At 54.5% G+C, this 27,565-nt stretch overlaps 1 protein-coding gene across 4 annotated transcripts in view; it reads right to left on the bottom strand.

The window, feature by feature from the left end:
- Nucleotides 1–27,565, bottom strand: part of LOC119967483 (transient receptor potential cation channel subfamily A member 1-like) — a 645,844-nt gene that overhangs the window by 556,170 nt on the left and 62,109 nt on the right. For all 4 annotated transcript variants that reach the window (XM_038800105.1, XM_038800113.1, XM_038800133.1 and 1 more), the window contains exon 5: nucleotides 26,517–26,667. In XM_038800105.1, the coding sequence (XP_038656033.1) occupies nucleotides 26,517–26,667 (151 nt within the window). The remainder of the gene's footprint in view (nucleotides 1–26,516; nucleotides 26,668–27,565) is intronic.

The raw sequence follows: 27,565 nt of genomic DNA, 5'->3' as shown, positions 1-27,565 counted from the left end.
GAGGCCTCATGCGGTGCCTCCTTGGCACCTCGCCCTCCTCGGTCTGTTGGGCAGCTGGCCCTTCAGCATGTGCAGCTGCCACCTGTCCTTCTGCAGGCCGCACTGCTGCTGGCCGCTCAGCTGCTGCCCGCTCTGCCGCTGCCTGCTCCACTGCTGCAGCTTTCACCTCCTCTTTGAGCAGCTCCCGCTCATACAGATGCAGGGCATCAAACAGAGCTGCGACAACCATCAGGTCGGCCACCATTGCTGGTCGGACTCCAAACGCCATTGTCTGCAGGGGATGAAAGGCCAACATGTTAGCATAGTGCATTCTCTCATGCCCAAACACATTCCTTGGCCCCAGTTGGCTCCGGCCCTACATGACACCGCCCCCCCATCCCCTCACCCCCGCCTCATCGGTGGCCGGCACCATGGGGGACCCTGGTCCAAGCCCCCGTCCCTGATGCCAGGGGTACCACTGCCTTGCAATGCTCTCACTGGGGGCTGCCACGGTGTGCCCCTGGGTGGTCCTCTGGTGAGCGGCAGCTGGTTGGGCGGGGTGTTTGGGGTGGGGGGGTGGGGCTGCGGGCGCACTCATATGGCCGGTGTCAGTGTAGAACTAGGGGCCGAGGCGGGTGGTCAGTAGGTGCACAAGACGGCTGCCGTAATGGCAGTCGGTGCCTGGACACCACCCCAGTCCTGTGGGGGGAGGGGGTTCTATCCGGTCACTCGTCGTGTTCCCCCCTACCCTCAGCCCTGGCAGGGGACTCCCATCCCAATCAGCACGGCCAGTGTCCTGACGGCAGCCCACAGTCGGTCCTCTCCATGTCCTACCTCTTCTCCCTCTCTCTTAACAACCACAATGTCAGGTTCATGATTTTTGAAACCACAAATGAACCCCGCCATCGGGAATTCGGCCCATTAGAGACGGTGAATCGCGGAGGCCCTGGAGAATACCGGGTCAGGCAACCACCTCCGGTACGCAGTCCTCCAGTCTTTTGGCCAAGACCTTTGCGAGTATTTTCGCATCAACATTCAACAGCGAAATGAGTCTATCTGATCGACATTCCATCGGGACTTTATCCTTTTTGGGTATCAATGTGATTGTAGCCTGCACTGGCGTAGGAGGCAAAATGTCCCTTGCAGGCAAGTCTGCGAACATGTCCATTAGGTGTGGGGCCAGGGGGGACTTCCAGTTGCGGCGATGCAGTGCTGAGCCGCACGTTCGGTGGCTCCCGCTATTTTTGGACTTTCGGGCTCTTTTAAGGGCCTGCAACGGCGCTGATTTGACTTTTCCCTGGGTGGGAACGCAGCCTCTGTGCTTGGCGGCCGGTGGATGGGCTGGACTAGAAGTGGAGCGACCAGAAAATTAACTTTGCAGCAGAAGAAGGTGCGAGGCAGAAAGGACAAGATGATGGCGGGCGGGGAACCGGCAGCGTGGCAGCAGTGGGCGAGGGAGCAGCAGGAGCTGCTGCTGCGCTCCTTCCAGGAACTAAAGGCTGAGATCCTGGAGCCATTGAGGGCATCGCTGGACAGGCTCGGGGCGGCTCAGACGGCTCAGGCTGCGGAGATTCGGGAGCTGCAGCAGAAGGCTTCGGAGAACGAGGACAAACTCCTGGGCCTGGCGGTGAAGGTGGAGTCGCACGAGGCGCTTCACAAGAAATGGTTGGCAAGGATGGAGGAGATGGAGAATCGCTCCCACCGGAAGAATCTGCGGATTTTGGGCCTCCCGGAGGGGCTGGAGGTTCGGATTTGAGGGCCTACGTGGTCCTGATGCTGAACTCGCTGATGGGCGCGGGGCGTTCCGGGGACCCCTGGAGCTGGAGGGTGGCCATCGGGTGATGCTGCAGAAGCCCAGGCCGAACGAGTGGCCCAGGGCGGTGCTGGTCCGCTTTCAACGCTTGGTCGACCGTGAGTGTGTGCTTCGTTGGGCGAAGAGGGAGAGGAGTAGCAGGTGGGAGAATATGGAGAACAGGATCTACCAGGACTGGAGTGCGGAGGTGGCGAAGAGAAGGGCTGGATTTAACCGGGCGAAGGCAGTGCTCCACAAGAAGGGGGTCAAGTTTGGCCTGTTGCAGCCGGCACGCCTGTGACTCATCTATAAAGACCGCCAACTTTACTTTGACTCCCCGGAGGAGGCCTGGACTTTTGTCCAGCCAGAGAAGCTGGACTTGAACTGAAGACTGGGGGCTGGGGAACATTGTACACAGCCCGGAGGCTTTGTCCTCCTTGATAACCTTTCGCTTTTTTCTTTTTGGTTCTATTGGGCGATGTTTTTTGCTGTTCTGTTTTTTCTTGTCTGCTTTTCGGGACTGTTATCTGTTTACTTGGGTGTTTAATCATATCATGTTGGGATTTTTATTATTTCACTGGTTGCGGGTTTGGGTGGGGTTCACGGCCCTGTTGGGTCATGTGCCTGTCTTCCCGCGTTTTGGGTCGGGGGGGCGGGGCTTGGAATGGGGGCGCGGGCTTTTCTCCCGCGCTGGAGATACAGGGGGCGGGGGGCAGCATTGGGGGAATGGGTGTGTGTCACTGGGGAGGGTAATTGGGGTGGCGGGAGCAGCCGAGGTCAGCAGGAGTCGGCTGACTTACGGAAGTACAATGACTGGAGTTACGCAGCTAGGGGGGGCCCTAGCTGGGGGGGGGGGGGGGGGGGGGGATACAGGGATGCTGCTGAAATGGCCAAGAAGGAGCTGGAGCGTGAAGAGGGGGTCGGGATGGGGGTCTGTCGCTGTGGGGAACGGGCTGAGCGGGGGGCACGGGTACGTGGCGGATTACGGAAGGGTGATGGCTAGTCGACAGGGGAGGGGGGCAGGTGGCCCTCCGATCCGGCTGATCACCTGGAATGTGAGGGGACTGAATGGGCCGGTTAAACAGTCCCGCGTGTTCGCGCACCTGAGGGGGCTGAAGGCGGACGTGGCTATGCTTCAGGAGACGCAACTGAAGGTGCCGGATCAGGTTAGGTTGAGGAAGGGGTGGGTGGGCCAAGTGTTTCATTCAGGGTTGGATGCAAAAAACCGGGGGGTGCCGATCCTGGTGGGGAAGAGGGTGTCGTTTGAGGCGTTGAGTGTGGTGGCAGACAGCGGCGGGAGGTACGTGATGGTGAGCGGCAAGCTACAAGGGGAGCGGGTGGCGCTGGTCAATGTATACGCCCCGAATTGGGATGATGCAGGTTTCATGCGGCGCATGTTGGGCCGGATTCCAGATTTGGAGGCGGGGGGCCTGGTAATGGGGAGGGATTTCAACACGGTGCTGGATCCGCCACTGGATCGATCCAGTTCCAGGACGGGTAGGAGGGTAGGAGGCCTGCGCCGGCTAAGGTGCTGAGGGGGTTTATGGAACAGATGGGAGAGGTGAATCCATAGAGGTTCGCGAGGCCGAGGGCCAGGGAATTTTCATACTTCTCCCATGTGCATAAGGCCTACTCCTGGATTGATTTTTTAGTTTTGAGTAGGGCGCTGATTGCGAGGGTAGTAGTGGCGCTTGGTGGTGGGGCTACTGGCGGACGAGGCGGTGAGGGGGCTGGTTCGAGGATGTCTCGAGAGGTATCTAGAGGCCAACGATAATGGGGAGGTCCGAGTGGGGACAGTCTGGGAGGCGCTGAAGGCGGTGGTTCGGGGAGAGCTGATCTCCATTCGGGCCCACAGGGAGAGAGGGGAGCAGAGAGAAAGGGAGAGATTGGTCAGGGAGATGGTGAGGGTGGACAGGAGGTAGGCGGAGGCACCGGAGGAGGGATTGCTGAGGGAGCGGTGCAGCGTTCGGGCTGAGTTCGACTTGTTGACCACCAGAAAGGCGGAGGCTCAATGGAGAAAGGCTCAGGGTGCGGTGTACGAGTATGGGGAGAAGGCGAGCAGGATGCTGGCACACCAGCTCCGTAAGCGGGATGCGGCCAGGGAGATTGGTGGTGTTAAGGATCAGGGAGGGAATGTGGTACGGAGGGGGGTTGACATTAATGGGGTCTTCAGGGACTTTTATGAGAGACTATATCGGTCCGAACCTCCGGCGGAGGAGGGGGGGATGGGGCGCTTCTTAGACAGGCTGAGATTTCCGAGGGTGTAGGAGGGACGGGTGGAGGGTCTGGGGGTGCTAGTTGAGCTCGAGGAGCTGGTCAAAGGGATAGGGAACATGCAGTCGGGGAAGGCGCTGGGACCAGATGGGTTCCCGGTTGAATTTTACAAAACGTATGCAGACCTGCTGGGCCCCCTGTTGGTTAGGACCTTTAACGAGGCAAGGGAGGGGGGGGCTTTTCCCCCGACGATGTCTCGGGCGCTGATCTCCTTGGTTCTTAAGCAAGACAAGGATCCCCTGCAGTGTGGGTCATACAGGCCGATCTCACTCTTGAATGTGGACGCCAAGTTGTTGGCAAAGATCTTAGCCACGAGGATTGAGGACTGTGTGCCGCAGGCTATTCACGAGGATCAAACGGGGTTTGTGAAGGGGAGGCAGCTGAACACTAATATACGGAGGCTCTTGAACGTTATAATGATGCCGGCGGTGGAAGGGGAGGCAGAGATAGTGGTGGCGCTGGATGCGGAGAAGGCCTTTGATAGGGTCGAGTGGGGGTACTGGAAAGGTTCGGGTTTGGGGAGGGGTTTGTCAGTTGGGCGAGGCTGTTGTATGAGGCCCCGATGGTGAGTGTGGCCACGAATAAGAGGAGGTCGGAGTATTTTCGATTGTATCGAGGGACGAGGCAGGGGTGTCCCCTGTCCCCCCTACTTTTTGCGCTGGCAATTGAACCCCTGGCTATGGCGCTGAGGGAGTTGGGGGATTGGAGGGGGCTGGTCCGGGGTGGGGAGGAGCACCGAGTGTCGCTCTACGCGGACAACCTTTTGTTGTATGTGGCGGACCCGGTGGAGGGAATGCCGGTGGTGATGGGGATTCTCTGGGAATTTGGGAATTTCTCAGGGTATAAGCTTAACTTTGGGAAAAGCGAGCTGTTTGTGGTCCACCCGGGGGACCAGGTGGGGGGGATTGGGAGGCTCCCGCTGAAAAGGGTGGAGAGGAGCTTCAGGTACTTGGGGGTTCAGGTGGCCAGGAGCTGGGGGGCCTTGCATAAGCTTAACCTCACAAGGCTGGAGGAGCAAATGGAGGAGGAGTTTAAGATGTGGGACATGCTGCCGCTGTCTCTGGCGGGTAGGGTGCAGTCAGTCAAGATGACGGTGCTCCCGAGGTTTCTGTTCCTGTTCCAGTGCCTTCCCATCCTTATCCCGAAGGCCTTTTTCAGGCGGGTTAACAGGAGCATTACGGGATTTGTGTGGGTGCACCGGACCCCGAGGGTGAGAAGGGTGTTTCTGGAGCGGGGCAGGGATAGGGGGAGGGGCTATCGCTGCCCAAACTATGTGGGTATTATTGGGCTGCCAACGCAGCGATGGTGCGTAAGTGGGTAATGGACGGGGAGGGGGCAGCATGGAAGAGGATGGAGATGGCATCCTGTGTGGGCAGGAGCCTGGAAGCACTGGTAACGGCGCCGCTGCCGCTCCCTCCAACGAGAAATACCACGAGCCCGGTGGTGGCAGCTACCCTCAAGATTTGGGGGCAATGGAGGCGGCACAGGGGGGAGGTGGGGGCCTCGATGGGGTCCACGATACAGGGGAACCACCGGTTTGTTCAGGGGAGAATTGATGGCGGGTTCCTGAGTTGACACAGGGCAGGTTTCAGGAGGCTGGGGGACCTGTTCATAGACGGGAAGTTCGCGAGCCTGGGTGAGTTGGAAGGGAAGTTTGGGCTCCCCCCGGGGAACACCTTTAGGTACATGCAAGTAAGGGCATTTGTCAGGCGGCAAGTGGCGGGGTTCCCTCTGCTGCCGCCGCGTGGGGTCCAGGACAGGGTGCTCTTGGGGGTGTGGGTTGGAGAGGGGAGGATCTCGGAAGCGTACCAGGTGATGCAGGAGGTAGATGAGGCCTCGGTGGAGGAGCTGAAAGGTAAATGGGAGGTGGATCTGGGTGAGGAGATTGAGAAGGGGACGTGGGCGGATGCCCTGGAAAGGGTGAACTACTCTTCTTGTGCGAGGCTTAGCCTCATACAGTTTAAGGTGCTGCATAGGGCTCATATGACCGGGACAAGGATGAGCCGGTTTTTTGGGAGCGAGGGCAGGTGTATTAGGTGCTCTGGGGGCCCAGCAAACCATGTCCATATGTTCTGGGCATGCCCAGCGCTGGGGGAATTTTGGAAGGGTGTAGCAAGGACGGTATCGCCAACGACGGGCGTTTATCTATTGTTTCTCTTTTGTATATATGGGGGGGGGTTTGTTCTTTTTGTTTTTAGAATTTTCTGTTACTGTTTTCTTGTTTATGAAAATTTGAATAAAAATTATTTTTTTTAAAAAGGTGTGGGGCCAGGACTGGTGAGAAAATTTTATAGAATTCCGCCGGGAACCCATCGGGCCCGCTGCCTTTCCCGGCTGCATGGAGCTGATGCTCTCCATGATTTCTCCCAGATACGTTGGTGCTTCCAGCTCCCCCCGTCTATCTTGCCCGACGACTGATAACTCCAGTCCATCAACGAACTGTTTCATCCTCGCAACCTGTTGGTGGGTTCGGAGGTGTACAGTCCTCGGTAGAAGGTCTCAAAGACCTGATTGACCTCTTTTGGTTCTGTTACCAGTCTGCCTCTGCTGTTCTTCACCTGGGTTATTTCCCTCGTGGCTGCCTGCTTTCTCAGCTGGTGAGCCAATAGGCAGCCAGCCTTGTCACCGTGTTCGTAGAAGGTCCCCCATGTCTGCTTTCCTGGTGGATAGTAGGTTAAAGTGCATTTGCAGCTTTTTCCTCTCCGCCAGCAGCTCTGCGGTTGGAGCCTAGGGGTACTTTCTGTCGACTTCCAGAATCGAGTCGACTAGCTGCTGCATGGCCACCCTCTCTTCCTATCTCTGCTGGCCTTGCAGGCTATGATCTCTCCTCTAATCATGACCTTCGTGCCTCCTAAAACGTGGAGGGTAAGACCGCCCCGTTTTGGTTGTTACCAATGTAATCGCCTATGGCCCGCGATGTTTTTTGGCAGACGGCCTTGTCGGTCAAGAGGTCCGTGTCCAGCCTCCATGTGGAGTACTGGGCATGGCCCGTCTCCAACCTCATGTCCATATAACGTGGAGCGTGGTCGGAGATAACGATCGTGGAGTATTCTGCTCCCGTGATTCCTGGAAGCACTGATTTCCCTCGTAGGTCTGTCCCACCCAGCCATTCCTGACCAGCAGTCGATCCCTCTCCCTCAGGTGCATCTCTTGTAAGTAAACTATGTTGGTCTTCAGGCTTCTTAGGTGGGCGAAGACTCTGTATCTGTTCACTTGGCCATTAAGTCCCCTTATGTTCCAGGTAACACTCCTGGTGGGGGTTTCTGATCCCACCCCCCCCCCCCCCCCCCGCCCCCCACCCCCCACCCCACCCCGGTCCAGCAGGTTCATGCATGCTTATCTGCTGGACGTGTCCCTGCACTCCGATGTTTCCCTTTGTTAGGAGCCGTCCAAAATGACCGTGGTCGCCACTCTCACCATGAAGTCAGGCCCCTGCACTCCCCTTGTCCAGGGACCCTCCCGAGTGGCTACGTGCCCTGCTCCATGCCTGCCGAAGCCTGCACCTGTTCCGTTTTTCGTCCTTAACCTTCCCTTTGTTTCTTTCCTGTCCTGCGTTTCCCCTCCGTCCCCTATTCCTCGCCCCTTAGCTTCTGTCCCTCTGTCCCCACAATGTGTTCTCCCCCCCCTTCTGCCCTGTCCCCCCCCCCCCCCCCCCCCCCCCCACTTTGGCCAGACACTCCTTGATGCTCGATCAATGACTCCAGAAGCTAGATTGGATGACAATTGAAAGCTTTACTGGACTAGATGTTTCCCCCAGCAGCGCACGTACAGAATGCAGCAGCTGGGGAGACACAGGCTCTTTTACTCCGCCTTACTGGGCAGAACCAGCAGGCAGGCTTCACCAATTCTCTTTCTGTCTCAGGTACCTCCCACACCAATGGTCTTACAGCATCAACCTGGGTACCGTAATACCCCTAATACCGACTACCACATTCATCCCCTGTTAAAAAGAGTCCGGCGGGGGTGGTGGTCTCGTGTTATACAGTGGTAGAGGTTGAGGTTATGGTGGTACCTGGTATACATTAGCACAGTGTTTTGCCTCGTTGCATGTCGCAACTATTTACAGTATTTTTTTACATTCATGTGTCAAAACGAATCAATTAGTCGATCGGGGGCCCTGGTCGTCCTCTGTGATCGTCCCAGTTTTGACGGTGATGCAGGCGCCGGCTCGGGCATCCGTGGCTCCGGGAGCGTGGCTTTGGCTTCTTCGGTAGCTTCATCACCCCAAGATGGGACCAGTGGGAGGACCGATCCACCTGGGAAGGGGACGGCTGTGGGGTGCGCCGGTGGGAGGGAGGGTGGGGTTGGTGGGGGGGGTGTGTGGGCGGAAATCCAGCATGCGCCAGGTCCCGTAGGGATACCGTATCCTGTCAGCCATAGGGGTACGCCACTGTGGTGAATGTATTATGCCAATAATCCACCATTGTATTTGCATCTGTGCTGTTGCCCTTGTATTTGTATCTGTGCTATGCTGTTGCCCTTGTGGGCTTCTCCTATGGGCTATTTTATGGCATTATTCATAGGGAAACATGTTGGGGCATGTATGGGCTCCGCCCATGGCTCCTCCCCTTGAAGGGAGGTATAAAGAGCAGTCAACCTGTAGGTGGTTCTCAGTATTGGATCAGCCGCAGTCAGGCACTGTTCTAAGTTGATTAAAGCCACGGTTTACTTCTACTCAAGTCTCAAGTGAATTGATGGTCGCATCGATTTAATCAACTTAAACCCAACTATGGAATCGGCACTCAAACCTGACCGACTGGAACTCGGTCCGCAGGCCACGGAGGCGAAAGAAATGCTATCGCACTGGCTCCGCTGCTTAAAGGCCTATCTCGTACCAGCCTCCCCGAACAGGCGCCGGAATATGGTGACTAGGGGCTCTTCACAGTAACTTCATTGAAGCCTACTCGTGACAATAAGCGATTTTCATTTTTTCATTTTTCATTTTCATCTCGCAGCCTTCTCTATGCCTTCCGTCACCGACGAACAGAAGCTGAGCCTCCTCCACGCACGGGTGAGCCATCTCTGTTCAACTCGATCGGGCCTCCTCCTACTCAGACGCCCTCCCGATGCTCAAACGCTTCTATGTACAGCCCGTGAACGAGGTCTACGCGCAACACATCCTCATCACTCGCCGCCAGCGTCCCGGGGAATCGCTAGAATACTACCTACGCGACCTCAAGGTCCTCACACGCAGCTGCAACTACCAGGCCGTTACGGCCACTCAACATATGGACCACGCCGTCTGAGACGTTGACGTGGCGGGAGTCCGGTCCAACTACGTGAGACAACGCCTATTCGAAAAGGGAGCCCTGGACCTGGATCAGGCGGCAAAGGTAGCCTCCTCTCTCGAAGTAGCGTTCCAGGCCTTAACGCATTCCCGGCTGACCACGCAACCCCCTCGTGGACCCACGACCAAAGACTACCGCAGGCCTGTGCCGCGCTGCCGCCCGCCCATCATGGGGGGCTACAATGCGATTTCTGCGGCCAGTCCCAACACCCCCGACAGCACGGCCCGGCCCGCAACGCGAACTGCAGCAGCTGCGGGAGAAAAGGACATTTCGCCAAAGTTTGCCTGGCCTTGTCCAAGAACTCTAACTCACAGGCCTGATCCTCAGACTCACAGGCCCGCAGACCTCGCAGCGTGGCAACGTGTCTGCCGACTCCGCCCCCTGCAGACGCGTCATCAGCCTCATGCTATCCGTGGGGGCAGCCATCTTCCAGCCCTCACAGCACGTGCGATTCACAGGAGCCGCCATCTTGGCCATCCTCCCCCACGCACCCGGCCACATGCGATCCATGGGGCCGCCATCTTGGACGCCATCTTCCTCACCGCCCGCCACGCTCGGCCAACGGGAGCCGCCATCTTGGCCGCCATCTGCTACGCCGCTCGACGCGTATGATCAACAAGGGTAGGCATCGCGGAGCCGCCCCAGCATCTCCGACCACGCCGGCTACCTGCAACTCAGCGCGGTCACCCTGGACCAGTCGCGACCCAAGCACCTCCGGAGCTCTATGATGACCGTCCGGGTAAACGGGCACGAGACGCCTTGCCTTTTCGACTCCGGGAGCACAGAGAGCTTCATTCACCCGGACATGGTAATACGCTGCTCGTTCACAATTTTTCCGGCGCACCAAACCATCTCCCTTGCCTCTGGGTCGCACTCGGTGCAAATCCAAGGGTGCACTACTGCAACCCTAGCAATACAGGGCGCCGAGTACGCCAATTATAAATTATATGTGCTCCCAGACCTCTGCGCTCCTCTCCTATTTGGACTAGATTTCCAATGCAACCTCAGGAGCCTAACGCTGAAGTTTGGGGGGCCCCTACCCCCACTCACCATATGCAGCCTCGCGACCCTAAAAGTCGGCCCTTCCCCACTCTTCGCAAACCTCACCGCTGACTGCAAACCAGTCGCTACCAGAAGCAGGCGGTATAGCATACAGGACAGGACTTTTATCAGGTCCGAGGTCCAGCGACTCTTGTGGGAGGGAGTCATCGAGGCCAGCAATAGCCCCTGGAGAGCTCAGGTGGTTGCCGTCAAGACTGGGAAAAAGAACCGGATGGTTGTAGATTACAGCCAAACCATGAACTGGTACATACAACTCGATGCATATCCCCTTCCCTGGATTGCAGACATGGTAAACCAGATCGCACACTACCGGGTGTTCTCCACGGTAGATCTGGAGTCTGCATACCACCAGCTCCCAATCAGCCCGGAGGACCGCCACTACACGGCTTTTGAGGCAGACGGCCGCCTTTTCCACTTCCTCCGGGTACCTTCTGGCATCACGAACGGGGTTTCGGTGTTCCAAAGAACAATGGACCGAATGGTGGACCAGTACGGGCTGCGGGCCACGTTTCCGTACTTGGACAATGTCGCCACCTGCGGCCATGATCAGCAGGACCACGACGCCAACCTCCACAGATTTCTCCAAACCGCCCAAACCCTAAACCTCAGGTACAACAAGGAGAAATGCGTTTTCCGCACAACCAGACTAGCCATCCTCGGCTACGTCATGGAAAACGGGGTTCTAGGACCCGACCCTGACCGTATGCGCCCCCTCCTGCAACTTCCCCTCCCCCACTGCCCCAAGGCCCTGAAGAAGTGCCTCGGGTTCTTTTCATACTATGCCCAACTATGCGGACAAAGCCCACCCACTAATCAAGGCCACCATCTTCCCACTGGCAACTGAGGCCCGCCAGGCCTTCAGCTGCATCAAGGCGGATATCGCCAAAGCCGCGATGTGCGCGGTAGACGAGTCCGTCCCCTTACAGGTGGAGAGCGGCGCATCAGAGGTCGCTCTTGCCGCTACCCTCAATCAAGCAGGCAGACCGGTAGCATTTTTTTCGCACACCCTCACCACCTCCGAAATTCGGCACTCCTCAGTCGAGAAGGAGGCCCAAGCCATCGTGGAAGCTGTACGGCACTGGAGGCACTACCTCGCTTGTAGGAGGTTTACCCTCGTCACCGACCAACGATCAGTAGCCTTCATGTTCGACAATACGCAGCGGGGCAAAATCAAGAATGATAAGATTTTGAGGTGGAGAATCGAACTGTCCACCTATAATTACGATATAGTATATCGTCCTGGGAAGCTCAACGAGCCCCCAGATGCGCTGTCCCGCGGCACATGCGCCAGCGTGCAAAATGACCGACTACGGGCTATCCACGATGACCTCTGCCACCCGGGGGTCACCCGGCTTATCCACTATATCAAGGCCCGCAACCTGCCCTACTCCACCGAGGAGGTCAGAGCCATGACCATGGACTGCCAGATCTGTGCGGAGTGTAAACCGCACTTCTATCGACCAGATAAGGCCCACCTGGTAAAGGCATCCCGTCCTTTGAGCGCCTCAGTATCGATTTCAAAGGGCCCCTCCCCTCCAATAACCGCAATACATATCTCCTCAGTATTATTGATGAGTTCTCCCGCTTCCCCTTTACAATCCCTTGCCCGACCTGACCACGTCCACCATCATTAAAGCCCTACAGTGTCTTCACCCTGTTTGGTTCGTCGTTCATCAGCGACGAACTGCGTCAGTACCTGCTTAGTAAGGGCATCGCCTCGAGCAGGACTACGCGTTATAACCCCAGGGGAAACGGGGAGGTGGAAAGGGAGAACGCGACGGTCTGGAAGACCGTCCTACTGACCCTGCGGTCCAGGAATCTCCCAGTTTCCCACTGGCAGGAGGTCCCCCCCAATGCGCTCCACTCTATTAGGTCCCTACTTTGCACGGCCACAAACGAGACCCCTCATGACCGCCTATTTGTTTTCCCTAGAAAATTTACCTCAGGGGCCTCGTTTCCATCCTGGCTGAAGACACCGGGGCCAGTCCTACTCAGAAAGCACATCAGGAGCCATAAGTCCGATCCTCTGGTAAAGAGGGTCCAGCTCCTATACTCCAACCCCCAGTACGCTTATATCGAACACCCCGATGGCCGCCGGTTTCACCACCACCACCACCGCCTCTCCACCATATCCCGCCCAACCTACCATGACCAGCACCCCCGCCCCGATTTGGCTCCCGCGCTCCTTCCCGCCCGCCATCCCCCCTTCACCGATTCACAGGAATGAAGCTTCAGAAGAGACGCTCCCGGAGTCCACGTCTGTACCCACACTGGCGCCCTCATTACCGATGCCAGCACGGATGAGTTCGACACCCGGTCCAGCAACAATGCCGGAGTTTAAGCGATCACGGCGCACGCCGGCTGAACTTATGAACCCGTCACCCCCGCCGGACTTCATCTTTTTAACAGTTGGTGAATGTGGTGAATGTATAATGCAAATAATCCACCATTGTATTTGTATCGGTGATGTTGCCCTTGTATTTGTTTCTGTGCTATGCTGTTGCCCTTGGGGGCCTATGGGCCATTGTATGACATTATCCATAGGGGAACATGTTGGGGCATGTATGGACTCCGCCCATGGCTCCTCCCCTTGAAGGGAGTTATAAACAGCAGTCGACCTACAGGCGGTTCTCAGTATTGGATCAGTGACAGGCAGGCACTGTTCTGAGTTGATTAAAGCCACGGTTTACTTCTACTCATGTCTCGAGTGAATTGATGGTCACATCAGCCACGAAGGCGTATTGAGGGTTAGCGTGAAGGAGGTGGACCCTCTCGACCAATGGGTCCGACTTGTGCCACACGTGTTTGCGGAGCAGGATGGGTCCAGGAGCTGCCAGCCAGGTTGGGAGTGAAGTCCCGGAGGAGGACTTCCGAGGGAAGACAAGGAGACATTCACGAGGTGTTTTGTTTGTCGTGGTACTCACAGCAGTGATAAGCTGGAGTGGAGAGCATCAGAAAGGATTTCCTGCCAGCGGGAGACTGGGAGGCTCCTGGACCGTAGGGCCAGTAGGACGGTCTTCAAGACCGTTCCATTCTCCCTCTCTACCTGTCCGTTTTCCCAGGGGTTGTAACTGGTCGTCCTGCTTGAGGCAATGCCCTTGCTGAACAGGAATTGACGCAGTTCGTTGCTCATAAAAGTGGACCCCCTATCGCTGTGTTTGTAGGCGAGGGAACCGAACAGTGTAAAGATACTGTGGAGGGATTTTATGCGGTTTTGTCGGGGCAGGGGATGGCAAATGGAAACCAGGAGTACTCGTCAATCATGTTCAGGAAATACGTGATGCGTTCGGTGGACGGGAGGGGCCCTTTGAAGTCCATACTGAGGCGCTCAAAGGGACGGGAAGCCTTTATCAGGTTGGCTTTCTCTGGCCTGTAGAAGTGCGGCTCGCACTCCGCGCAGATTTGGCAGTTCCTGCTGGCGGTCCTGATCTCCTCGATGGAGTAGGGAAGGTTGCGGGTCTTGATGAAATGGAAGAATCGAGTGACCTCCGGTGGCAGAGGTCCTTGTGGAAGGTTCGGAGTCGGTCCGCTTGTGCGTTGGCACATGTGCCGCGGGATAGGGCATCAGGAGGCTCGTTTAGCTTCCCGGGACGATACAAGATCTCATAGTTGTAGCTGGAGAGCTCGATCCTCCACCGTAAGATCATATCATTCTTTATCTTGCCCCGCTGTGCATCATCGAACATGAAAGCAACCGACCGTTGGCCAGTGAGGAGAGGTAATGCCTCCAGTGCCGCACAGCTTCTACTATGGCCTGGGCCTCCTTTTTAATGGAGGAATGGCGGATTTCTGAAGCATGGAGGGTGCATGAGAAGAAGGCCACGGGTCTGCCCGCTTGACTGAGGGTGGCCGCCAGAGCTACGTCGGGCGCATCACTCTCGACTTTGAAGGGAAAGGATTCATCGATTGCGTGCATCGTGGCCTTTGTGACGTCCGCTTTGATGCAGCTGAAGGCCTGGCGGGCCTCTGCCGACAGGGGAAAAACCGTGGATTGAATTAGTGGCGGGCCTTGTCCGCATAGTTGGGGACTCACTGGGCATAATATGAAAATAATCCCAGGCAGCATTTCAGGGCCTTGGAGCAGTCGGGGAGGGGAAACTGCATGAGGGGGCGCATGCGTTTGGGATCTGGGCCTATAACTCCATCATGCACTACATAGCCGAGGATGGCTAGACGTTCGGTGCAGAACACGCATTTGTCCTTGTTGTAGGTTAGATTAAGGATTTTTGCGGTGTGGAGGAATTTTCGGAGGTTGGTGTCATGGTCCTGCTGGTCGTGGCCGCAGATGGTGACATTATCGAGGTACGGAAATGTGGCCCGCAAACCGTACCTGTCAACCATTCAGTCCATCTCCCGTTGGAAAACCGAGACTCCATTTGTGACACCGAAGGGAACTCTTAGGAAGTGGTAGAGCCGCCCATCTGCTTCGAATGCAGTGTATTTGTGGTCGCTAGGGCGGCTGGGGAGCTGGTGGTAGGCGGACTTGAGATCCACCGTGGAAAAGACCTTGTATTGTGCAATCTGATTGACCAAATCAGATATGCGGGGGAGAGGATACGCGTCGAGCTGCGTATGCCTGTTGATGGTCTGACTATAATCGATGACCATCCTATGCTTCTCCCCGGTCTTTACAACCACTACTTGAGCTCTCCAGGGACTGTTGCTAGCCTCAATAATACCTTCCTTCAGTAACCGCTGGACTTCCGACCTAATGAAGGTCCGGTCCTGGGCAATGTACCTTCTGCTCCTGGTGGCGACGGGTTTGCAATCCGGGGTGAGGTTCGCAAAAGGGTAGGCGGATCGACCTTGAGGGTCGCGAGGCTGCAGGCAGTGAGGGGTGTATAGAGCCACCGAATTTAAAAGTTAAACTCTGGAGGTTACATTGGAAGTCTAACCCTCGGAGCGTGGCAGCGCAGAGGTGAGGGAGGACGTAGAGCCGGAAATTTTTTAATTCCCTTCCCTGGACCATGAGGTTCTCTACGCAGAACCCTTTGATCTCTACAGAGTGAGACCCGGAGGCCAGGGAGATTCTTTGGTTAACTGGGTGGATGGTAAGAGAATAGCGCCTTACCGTGTTGGGGTGTATGAAGCTCTCTGTGCTCCCGGATTCGATCAGGCAGGATGTTTCGCGCCCGTTGATGAGCACGGTCATCGTCGCGGTCGAGAGCATTCGGGGCCGAGACTGGTCCAGGGTCACCGAGGCGAGTCCTGGTAAAAGTTGGAGATTTTCCTCGGGCGGTGGGTGGTCATCCGAATCGGGGTCCTGAGACTCCAGCCAAGATGGCGGCGCCCACTGGTCGCACATGGCTGGGGGTGTGCAAGATGGCGGCGCCCATCCGTCGCACGTGATCCCTGGGGAACAAGATGGCGGCGCCCAGGGCCCGCACATGGCTCGGGAAAAGGAAGATGGCGGCGCCCGCTAGCCGCACGTGGCTCATGGAGGGAGTTGTGATGGCGGTCCCGGTTCGCCCCCGGAGACCTTGGCGACCGCCCGGGCCTGGCACACTGCCACGAAATGGCTCTTTTTGCCGCACCCTTTGCAGGTGGAGGAGCGGGCCGGGCAGTGCTGCCGGGGGTGTTTGGCTTGCCCGCAAAAATAACAGCGGGGCCCCCCAGAGTTGCCTAGTAGCCGCACGGCAGAAGCTTGTGGGGGGATGGGGGATTAATCGGGGTCGGCCGCGGGGGGTTCCACGCTGCCCAAGGGACTGCCGTGCGGTCGGGGACGTACGTGCGGCCGTTTCGGTAGGCCACATCCAGGGAGCTAGCAAGGGCCCATGCCTCCTTGAGGCCGAGTGTCTCTTTCTCCTGCAACTGCTGGCGGATTTGGGAGGACAGCATACCTGCAACAAATGCGTCCCGGATTAAAAATTCTGTGTGGTCGCTGGCTGAAACGTGCGGGCAGTCACAGTTCCTACCTAATACCAGGAGCGCACGGTAGAATTCATCCAGCGATTCCCCAGGGATTTGTCGCCTCGTCGCTAGCAGATATCGGGCGTAGACCTGGTTTACTGGGTGAATATAGTGTCCTTTCAACAGGGCCATCGCGGCCTCAAAATTGTCCGCATCCTCGATGAGGGTATAGATCTCTGGGCTCACCCTCGAGTGGAGAACCTGCATCTTCTGGTCCTCCGTGGGTGTAGTTGTGGCCATCCTGAGGTACCCGTTGAAGGATGCCAGCCAGTGTTTGAAGGTTGCCGCTGAGTTTGCCGCATGGGGGCTGAGTTGCAGACACTCCGGCTTGATTCGGAGCTCCATTCTTTAAAATCTAGTCCAATAAATTGATCAATCAATGACTCCAGAAGCGAGATTGAACGACAATTGAAGGCTTTATTGGACTAGATGTTTCCTCCAGCAGCGCACATACAGAATGCAGCAGCGGGGGAGACACAGGCTCTGATACTCCGCCTTACTGGGTGGAACCAGCAGGCAAGCTTCACCAATGATCTTGCTGTCCCAGGTACCACCCACACCAATGGTCTTACGGCATCAACCTGGGTACCGTAATACCCCTAATACCGACTACCACACTCCCTCTCTCCCATGAGGTGCGCCGTGACCCCCCTTGGTTTCTGCCCTCCAGTGTTGGTCCTTCTCGCTCGTGGGTCCCCTCCCTGTTCTTGTCTAGCTCTGGTCCTGTTTTACCCACCCGCTTCCACCCCTTTGCCTGCTTTCCTTATTCTCGCTCCCCTTGCCCTGCTCCCCCTCATCACGTTGAGGGAAGAGACAAGCCCGAAAGCAAGGCAGCACAACCCGCATAAAAAACATATGCACATAGTTTGTGATATTATTGTCTCTGTTTACGGTCTGTCCTCTCCTCTCCATTTCTTTCCTTTTCTGCTCCTGCAGCTCTCATCTCTTTCAGAATTGCTCTCCCTCCAAGTTGTTTGTTTTAACAAACTCATCAGCCTCCACCGGGGTGTTGAAGTACAGTTTTTCGCCCTTGAATGTCACCCAGGGCCTGGCCGGGAATAACATTCCAAATCGTACCCCACTTTTATAGAGCGCTGATTTTGCTCTATTAAACTCAGCCCCCTTTTTTGCCAGGTCAGCCCCAAAGTCTTGTTACACCCTCATTCTATGTCCTTCCCACGAGCATGATTTCATCTGTTGGGCCCACCTTAAGATCGTTTCTCGGTCTTGGAACCGGTGCAACATCGCCATTATCGCCCTGGGCTTCTCCCCGGTTCTGGGTGGACCTGTGCGACCTGTGTGCCCTGTACATTTCTGGGGGATTTGGAAAGTCCTCCCTCCCCACTAGCTTGCCCAGCATTTGGACGATATAGCCTGTTGGATCTATTACCTCTACCCCTCTGGTAGACACACTTATGAACGTTTTGTCGTCTGGACCTGTTTTCCTGGACCTCCGCTTTCCCTTTTGAGCTCCCCTGGGCCATCACCAACCTTCTCACTTCGGTTTCCAGTGCTACAATCCTGTCATTCTCGTCCGTAGCTGCTTTCTCCAGATCTAGGATCGTTCTTTCCTGTGCCTCCACCTTCCGTCAGAGGCCTTCTATGGTGTGCTGCCATGGTGTTTGTCATCTTCGACATCACCTACTTCATCGTCATGTGCAGCTCCATCCTGGTCGCTTCTTTCATGGCGTTCAGCTTATTCCGCCATTCATCCCCCTGTACGGGGGCGCGGGTGGGGTGGGGGGGAGGGGGGGGGATGTCGCGTCCTGCTCCGCCGTTTGGTTCACCAACCTTTCCCCCTCCTGGTTCGCCTGAGTCTCCACCTTGCATCTTGGGACCGTCTATCTGCTCGCCCACTGTTACTGCTCCTTTCCTTTGCTGCTGCTCCTGATATCTCGCCATCCCCTCGATCTATTGTTGCCAGGCATGTTCTTCTCCTGTGTCCTTTGTATTCGGGTGGGTTTTGGTGGGCTTTTTAGGCTGAAATTTCCAATAAATTGACTATGTTGAGTCCGATTGGGAGGAGAGCCACCTGATGTGCGTTCGTTCAGCACATCGCTGTCCCCGGAAGTCCTGAACACTACTCTTTTTCAGAAAATAGTATATTATTTCATCGCATAGAACTATGGTTCTATCAGTATGAGGAGGTGGTGAAGGGCAACCAAGCAACTTTGTGACAACCCTAAGTAAAAAGGGCGAAGCCAGAAAGGGAACTATGGCTCAGTGACACTTCCTGGAGTACTAGATTAGCAATAAATTAAATCTAACATAATTGGATCTGTTCCTTCATTTCTATTCACCAATGATTCAATATAGAATGTTATGACTCGGCATAATAGACACATGCAATCTCCACATTCCACTAATTATTTATTTGGATTTGATGGCACATAGCAACATCTGTCAGATTTGTGGAAGAATGCAGTTATTACTTTCGTGGCTCATAATTTTAAAATGTTAATACCCACATCCACCTCTAGGAAACCAACCATGCCTAATGTAGTTCATATGTTTTAGGGGTGTAGTTTTTTAGTTTTATAAATTCAATACTTAAATGAAAGTTCAGTGGAATCCCTGGAAAATATCTAGAGGCTGGCAAACCACACATACTTAAAATATAACAATTCAACAGGTAATTGTGTTTACTGGGTAGGCAGAGAAAAAGATTGAGAGTCATAAAGGTCATATTACTTAGCTAAAGAACTTGAGACATACCATCTGCAGCAGTTTCAATAAAAGAATAGTGTTTTCATGGAGAGTTGCTTTGCCAAAAGCTAACAGAAAAATCCCCATGCAACCTTGTACCGAAGTTAAATCAGAGTGCATTCTGGAGAGTGCTGGTTTACCTTTTGAGTTGATGCCAAAAAAATGAACCTTAAAAAAAATTGTAAGATTAGGAAACACTTGCAGGGAAGTAGAAAGTAGAATTTATACTTTGACTTCCGGTGGCTGTGATGACGTAGGAAGCAACACATTTGGGAGCTCCCAGTTTAAACGGACTTTTAGGCTCTTTTTAGAGCCCAAAACGGACATTTTTCGACGTCTCCCGGTGGGGGAAGGTGTGCTGAACGACTTTCCCCGCAGGTCATGACTCGAACTCGGAGTGGAAAGGGGGAAAAAGCAGCAGCAGCTCCCCAGAAAAAACGGGGGAAGGGATCTAAGATGGCCGCTGACAGAGCTCCACAGGAATTTAAACAGTGGGCCCAGGAGCAACTAACAGCTCTCATGCGCTGCTTCACAGACTTCAAAGCTGAGGTGCTGAGCTCTCTGCAGGAAACAAACAGAAGGCTGTTAGAGATTCAGACCACCCAGGGTGCTGCCATCAAGGAGTTGCAGACACAGGCCACTGAACGAGAGGAGGAGGCCGTGGTCCTCGTGAGTAAGGTGGAGGGGCACGAGGCACTCCACAAGAAGTGGCAGGAACGCTTGGAGGAGCTGGATCACCGCATGAGGCGGAAAAACCTGCGGATCTTGGGCCTTGTGGAGGGGCTGGAGGGGTCGGACCTGACAAACTACGTGGCTATAATGCTGAACTCGCTAGTGGGGGGCGGGTCTTTCCATCTGCCCTTGGAGCTGGAGGGAGCACACAGAGTACTGGCCAGGAGGCCTAAGGAGAATGAACCCCCGCGTGCGGTGCTGGTGAGGTTCCACCGGTTCAGTGATCGGGAGTGTGTGCTGCGCTGGGCCAAGAAGGTGAAGAGCAGCAAGTGGGAGAATGGGGTAGTACGGATCTACCAGGATTGGAGTGCGGAGGTGGCTAAGCGGCGGTCCGGATTTAATCGGACGAAGGAGGTGCTTTACAGGCAAAAGATAAAGTTCGGAATGTTGCAGCTCGCGCGCCTGTGGGTAACTTATTCGGACCGGCACTATTATTTTGATTCCCCGGAGGAGGCGTGGGCCTTCGTGCGGACGGAGAAACTGGACTTGAACTAGGGTTTGGGGGTTGTAGGGTCGGTTGTAATATTTTAGTGCTGGATTCTGCTGTTGCTGTGTTCTCTTTGTTTTTTGTACTTTTACAATTTTGATATGGTTATTTACGGGGGTGTTCTGCTATGTTTTTTTTTGCTGTGGGGCACTGTTCAAGTTGTGTATCTTGCGGGGAGGGTCGGGGGGGGGGGGGGGGGGGGGCTTGTTGTATTCTATGCCGGGTTGGGGGTATGGAGTGGGGCTGGTATTTGGGAGCTGTATCAGAAGGGTGTGGTGGGGGTGGAGACGGTGACGGGGGAGGCGGGGCCTTAACTGGTTCTTCCCCACGCTGGAGCGGTGCCTGGAGGAGGGATAGATTGGAGGATGATCCCACTTTGGGAGGGGTCGGGTTATTGGCGGGAGTTTCCAGGGTCAGCAGAAGTTAGCTGACCCACGGAAGTACAATGGAGGACGGTTCGCGGCTAGGAGGGTTCCTAGCCTGGAGGGGAAGGGAGGGGGGGGAAAGGGGAATACCGGGTTGCTGCTGGTAGGGTCAGGAAGGAGCTGGTGGGGGCTGGGGGGACAGAGGTGAGGTATTGTCGCCGTGGGAACTGGGTCGGACAGGGGGTGCTGGCCTGGGGCGGGCAGTCGACGGGCTATGGCTAGTCGACATGGGAGGGGGTTGGGACGCCCTCTGATTCGGTTGGTCACCTGGAATGCGAGAGGGTTGAATGGGCCAGTGAAGCGGTCGAGGGTACTGGCTCATCTGAAGGGGCTAAAGGCAGATGTGGCAATGCTTCAGGAGACCCACCTGAAGGTGGCGGACCAGGTCCGCCTGAGGAAGGGATGGGTGGGGCAGGTTTTCCACTCTGGGTTGGATGTGAAGAACCGGGGAGTGGCGATTCTGGTGGGGAAAAATGTGTTGTTTGAGGCATCGGAGGTGGTGGCGGATAAGGGGGGAAGGTATGTTATGGTTAGGGGCAGGCTACAAGGAGGGAAGGTTGTACTGGCTAGTGTGTATGCCCCAAATTGGGACGATGCGGGCTTTATGAGGCGTATGTTGGGACGGGTCCCGGATCTGGAGGCGGGAGGTCTGATCATGGGGGGGGGGGACTTCAATACGGTGTTGGATCCTTCACTGGATCGGTCCAGCTCTAGGACGGGTAGGAGGCCGGCGGCGGCCAAGGTACTGAGAGGGTTTATGGACCAGATGGGTGGGGTGGATCCATGGAGGTTTGTGAGGCCGAGGACACGCGAGTACTCTTTCTTCTCCCACGTACATAGGGTCTACTGTCGGATAGATTTCTTCGTGGTGAGTAGGGGACTGATTCCGAGAGTGGAGGAGGCCGAGTATTCGGCCATTGCAATCACCGACCACGCTCCGCATTGGATAGAGTTGGAGATGGGGGAGGTGCGGGACCAGCGCCCGTTGTGGCGGTTGGATGTGGGGTTGTTGGCGGAGGAGGAGGTGTGTAGGAGGGTCCGGGCAAGTATTGAGGGGTACCTCGAGGTGAATGATACGGGGGACGTTCAGGTGGGGATGGTCTGGGAAGTCCTGAAGGCAGTGATTCGTGGGGAGCTGATATCCATCCGGGCACACAGGGAGAGGAGCGAGAGGAGTGAGAGGGATAGACTGGTGGGAAAGATGCTGGAGGTGGACAGGAGGTATGCAGAGGCACCGGAGGAGGGACTGTTGGGGGAGAGGCGCAGCCTGCAGGCTAAATTTGATTTGCTGACCACTAGAAAGGCGGAGGCACAGTGGAGGAAGGCACAAGGGGCAGTGTACGAACATGGTGAAAAGGCGAGTAGGATGCTGGCTCATCAGCTCCGCAAGCGGGATGCGGCTAAGGAAATTGCTGGAGTGAGAGACAAGAGTGGGAATGTGGTGCGGAAGGGGGTAGAGGTGAATGAGGTCTTCAAGGACTTCTACGGGGAACTGTACCGGTCGGAGCCAATGGGGGAGAGGAGGGGAATGGAGAGGTTCCTTGACGGGCTTTCTTTCCCAAAGGTGCAGGAGGAGAAGGTGGAGGGGTTGGGTGCGCCGATTGAGCTGGAGGAGCTAGTTAAGGGGATCGGGCAGATGCAGTCAGGGAAGGCACCGGGGCTGGATGGGTTCCCGGTGGAATTTTATAAAAAGTTTGTGGACCTAGTGGGCCCCTTGCTGGTGCGGACACTCAACGAAGCGTGGGAAGGGGGGACTTTGCCCCCGACGATGTCACGGGTGCTGATCTCGTTAAGTTTAAAGCGGGACAAGGACCCCCAGCAGTGTGGTTCATACAGGCCCATATCTCTCCTCAACGTGGATGCTAAGGTGCTGGCAAAAATCCTGGCCACCAGGATAGAGGACTGTGTGCCAGGGGTTGTGCACGAGGACCAGACAGGTTTTGTGAAGGGAAGGCAGCTGAACACGAATGTGCGGAGATTGTTGAATGTCATCATGATGCCGGCGATTGAGGGGGAGGCAGAGATAGTGGTGGCGCTGGATGCAGAGAAGGCCTTCGATAGAGTGGAGTGGGGGTACTTATGGGAGGTGTTGGGGAGGTTTGGATTTGGTGAAGGGTTCATTAGATGGGTAAGGCTGCTATATGAGGCCCCGATGGCGTGCGTGGCCACGAATAGGAGGAAATCGGAGTACTTCCGGCTTTACCGAGGGACCAGGCAGGGTTGCCCCCTGTCCACCTTGTTGTTTGCACTGGCAAACGAGCCACTGGCGATGGCGTTGAGGGATTCAGAGAGGTGGAGAGGCTTGGTGCGAGGTAGAGAGGAACATAGGGTGTTGTTGTATGCCGATGACCTGTTACTGTATGTGGCGGACCCAGTGGGAGGGATGCCGGGGGTGATGGAGTTGCTAGCTGAGTTTGGGACCTTTTCAGGTTATAAATTAAATTTAGGCAAGAGCGAGGTGTTTGTGGTGCACCCTGGAGACCAGGAGGAAGGAATTGGTAGGCTCCCGCTTAGGCGGGCAGGGGAGAGCTTTAGGTACCTGGGGGTGCAGGTGGCCAGGGACTGGGGGAGTCTTCACAAGCATAATTTCACCAGACTTGTAGATCAGATGGAGGAGGAGTTCAAGAGGTGGGACATGCTGCCATTATCGTTGACGGGGAGGGTACAGTCCGTCAAAATGACGGTGCTTCCGAGGTTCTTGTTCCTCTTTCAGTGCCTGCCCATCTTTATCCCCAGGGCCTTCTTTTGGAGAGTGACAAGCAGTATTCTGAGCTTTGTGTGGGCGCATGGGACTCCGAGAGTGAGGAGGGTGTTCCTGGAGCGAGGGAGGGATAGAGGCGGGCTGGCGCTGCCCAAAGTTCTGTGGTACTATTGGGCGGCCAATGTGTCAATGGTGCGTAAATGGGTGATGGAGGGGGGAGGGGCGGCGTGGAAAAGAATGGAGATGGCGTCTTGTAGAGGTACGAGCCTGGGTGCCATGGTAACGGCACCGTTGCCGCTCTCCCCTAAGAGGTTTACCACGAGCCCGGTGGTGGCGGCGACCCTAAGAATCTGGGGACAGTGGAGGCGGCATAGGGGGGAAACAGGGGGCTCGATGGAGGCTCCACTGGGTGGCAACCATCGGTTCATCCCGGGGAACAAGGATGGGGGATTTAGGGGGTGGCAAAGGGCGGGCATCAGCAAATTGAGGGACCTGTTTATTGGCGGGAGGTTTGCGGGCCTGGGGGAACTGGAAGATAAATTTGGCCTTCCCCAAGGGAACATGTTCAGATACTTGCAGGTAAAGGCGTTTGCTAGGCGACAGATAGAGGGATTCCCTTTGCTGCCCTCACAGGGGACGATGGAGAGAGTGCTTTCGGGGGTGTGGGTCGGAGAGGGGAAGGTGTCTGACATCTATAAGGTAATGAAGGAGGTGGAGGAGTCGTCAGTGGAGGAGCTGAAGGCTAAATGGGAGGAGGAACTCGGGGAGCAGATAGAGGACGGGACTTGGGCGGATGCCTTGGACAGAGTCAACTCTTCCTCCTCATGTGCGAGGCTTAGTCTCATCCAATTTAAGGTGCTGCACCGGGCCCACATGTCCGGGACTAGGATGAGTAGGTTCTTTGGGTGTGAGGATAGGTGCACCAGATGTTCGGGGAGTCCAGCGAACCACGCCTATATGTTCTGGGCATGCCCAGCACTGGAAGAATTCTGGAAGGGGGTGGCGGAGACGGTGTCGAGGGTGGTCGGATCCAGGGTCAAACCAGGGTGGGGACTCGCGATTTTTGGAGTTGCGGTAGAGCCGGGAGTGCAGGAGGCAAAAGAGGCCGGTGTCCTGGCCTTTGCGTCCCTAGTAGCCCGTCGAAGGATTCTGCTACAGTGGAAGGATGCAAGGCCCCCAAGTGTGGAGACCTGGATCAGTGACATGGCGGGATTTATAAAACAGGAACGGGTCAAATTTGCCCTGAGAGGATCAATACAAGGGTTCTATAAACGATGGCAGCCTTTTCTGGACTTCCTGGCGCAAAGATAGGTATCTTGGTCAATAGCAGCAGCAACCCGGGGGGGTTCCTTATTGTAGTTTCTATTCTGTAACTTTATATTGTGTTCATTTGCATTGTTGTTAAAATGCTGTGTTGTGCATGGGGGTGGGGCGAATGTTTATGATTGTTAATATTATTGTTATTTTTGGTATTTTACTATGGTGCGTATTGTTGTGTAAATTCAAAATTTTTCAATAAAAATTATTTACAGAAAAAAAGTAGAATTTATACTTTTATGATACGTTTATAGTATAAGCTATAGTGTTATGTTAATAACGTTTACTTTGTTTACTTATTTTTATTATGCAATAAAGTTTGTTTTTGTTTAAAAATGTAAAATTTTGAAGCACAGTTCTGTCGGTTAATTGCTGGATATTCAATTTATTTTTTAAACGTTAACGGTCCCTAACCAGGTTGTAGCAAAAATTATGTACGTACAACTGACTGGAAATGGAAGTAGAGCATGTGTTCTAGTCATTTGTTAGTGTGTGTAGTGAACAAAAGTAGTTCCTGGACCTTCATTGAAGGGCAGAAATGTTTCAAATGTACCTTGAATGATGGGCAGAAATCTGTCTTAATTACATTTGTACAATTATTCTTAAGAGAGCATTATCAAGCCTATTAGTAGTATATGTAGCTCAAATATTAAACAAATAGATTGTTGTAAGTTGCTCTAAATTTGATTCTGATGACACAAAGCCTCATTAAAACGGGGGACAAAAGTATGAACCTGGCTCTTTAACTTTGACAAAGAAAGTCTTCCGAATTAATCTCACTGCCAATGTTTTTTATCATCGAGCCAATGGCAGCCATTGATACAAGTTAACATGATACGGATTTAAAATACTACTTTTGTTTGTATAAGCCTTGTTAAGTTGGCATTGTGACCTTAACTTTTATCTTTAATTGGAAATATTAGCTCCACCAAAAGTCACATGAAAATCTGAATGCATTTGCTTTCCCATAAACTAAACCGTTGTTGAAGGAAGCTGCACTTTGTTCAGTATGATTTTATGACGGAAATGATTGACAAATGTTCTGATACCGCATTGAGGGATTGCAATTTCAAATTCCAGTTTTTGCAGGGGAGGGTATAAACTTTGAATTATTAAGAAACAGACAGTTTTTCATTTAAAATAATTTTTATTTACCCATGGCACCAGTAATTGTACTGTTGCGAGCGATTAAACTTCACAAATTATCTTCAATATGTGCATTAGCTATCTGGGACTGAGGACAGCAGGGTGGTGCAGTGGTTAGCATTGCTGCCTAGGGCAGCAGCGGTGGCTCAGTGGCTAGCACTGCTGCTTCACGGTGCCGTGGTCTCAGGTTCGATCCCGGCACTGGGTCACTGTCTGTGCGAGGTTTACACATTCTCCCCGTGTTTGCGTGGGTTTCGCCCCCGCAACCCAAATCTGTACAAGGTATGTGGATTGGCCACACTAAATTGCCCCTTATTTGGAAATAATGAACTGGGTACTCTAAATTAATATTTAAAATAAAAGCTAACTTGGGCGGCATGGTGGCACAGTGGTTAGCACTACTGCATCAGAGTGCCAGGGACATGGGTTTGATTCCAACCTCGGGCGACTGTGTGGAGTTTGCTCGTTCTCCCCGTGTCTGCGTGGGTTTCCTCCGGGTGATCCGGTTTCCTCCCACAGTTCAAAGATGTGCAGGTTAGGTGGATTGGATATGCTAAATTGCCCCTATAAGGGGTCGCAAAATGGGGGATTGGGCCGAGGTTAGGGTGCTCTTTCAGGAGGTCGGTATGGACTCGATCGGCCGAATGGCTTTTTCTGCACTGTAGGGATTCTATGAAATAAATCCATATCCTCTTACCTTCATTCTCGATGAGCAATTTGATAACTTGCACATTGTTTGCAGCAGCAGCCACATGAAGGGCACTCCTTCCAAAAATATCAGTGTGATTCACATCAGCGCCTCGCTCTACAAGAAACACTGCAACATCCACGGACCAATTTCGAGCCACCTGCACCAATATATAAATATAACTCAATGTCAACGTTCAATGTCAATGAACATATAGTATTTAACTTGTAAATGTATAATGCCAAGTTTTCTTAATTTAATGAAAGGTTTGACAAAATTATCAGCAATCTGCAATATAACTCCCTTCAATTGTGTTTACTTAGCTGTGTAATTTCCTATATATATGAAAGAGAGTTGGCAGGATTCTCCATTCCAGAAACTAATGGCGGGATTCTCAATTTCAGAGTGTAAGTGTTGATGCCGGGAATAAATCGGTGGTGTTCTACGATGGGAAAATTGGCACCGTTCCCAGAGCAATTCGTCAATGGGCGAGCACCATCGCCACGTGGAACACAACAGATTCCAATGAAAAACGGTTTCCAATTCGCCAGAGTTGTGATTGACACTTGAGAGACTGACAAGCTGCAGCCGCATATAAGCACTCCTTTCCCCACACACTCATCCCAGACAACAAGATGGCAGCAGGAAGAGCGGCATTGCAGTTCACCGATACGGAACTGGAGACCCTACTGGACACAGTGGAGGAGAGGTGGGCCATTCTGTACCCTGGAGTGGGGAGGAGGTTGCCACCCATCACCATGCATAGAGTCTAGGCGTAGGTGGTAGAGGCCGTGTGCATCATGGACAACATCGCCAGGAGCTCCAGCAGTGCCATAAGAAACTGCACTACCTCCTCAGGGTAGTCAGGGCAAGTAGGAAACACTGTGCCCCTGGCACTAACCCCAGACCCACAAACCCCAGAATGCCACCCCTCCCCCTCCTCCCAACTCGGAGGGTGACCAAACCCTCACCCTGAACCACATGCCAGCACCCATACCGGCAGCCTTGGCCGTGCCCTGGCCACGAAGGACACTGGCTACCCACCCACTATGCTGCAT

This window comes from Scyliorhinus canicula, chromosome 1 (genome assembly GCF_902713615.1).
Source record: "Scyliorhinus canicula chromosome 1, sScyCan1.1, whole genome shotgun sequence".
Lineage (NCBI taxonomy): Eukaryota > Metazoa > Chordata > Chondrichthyes > Carcharhiniformes > Scyliorhinidae > Scyliorhinus > Scyliorhinus canicula.
The sequence above is the reverse complement of the archived record's forward strand: the minus strand, read 5'-3'. Positions and strand labels throughout refer to the sequence as shown.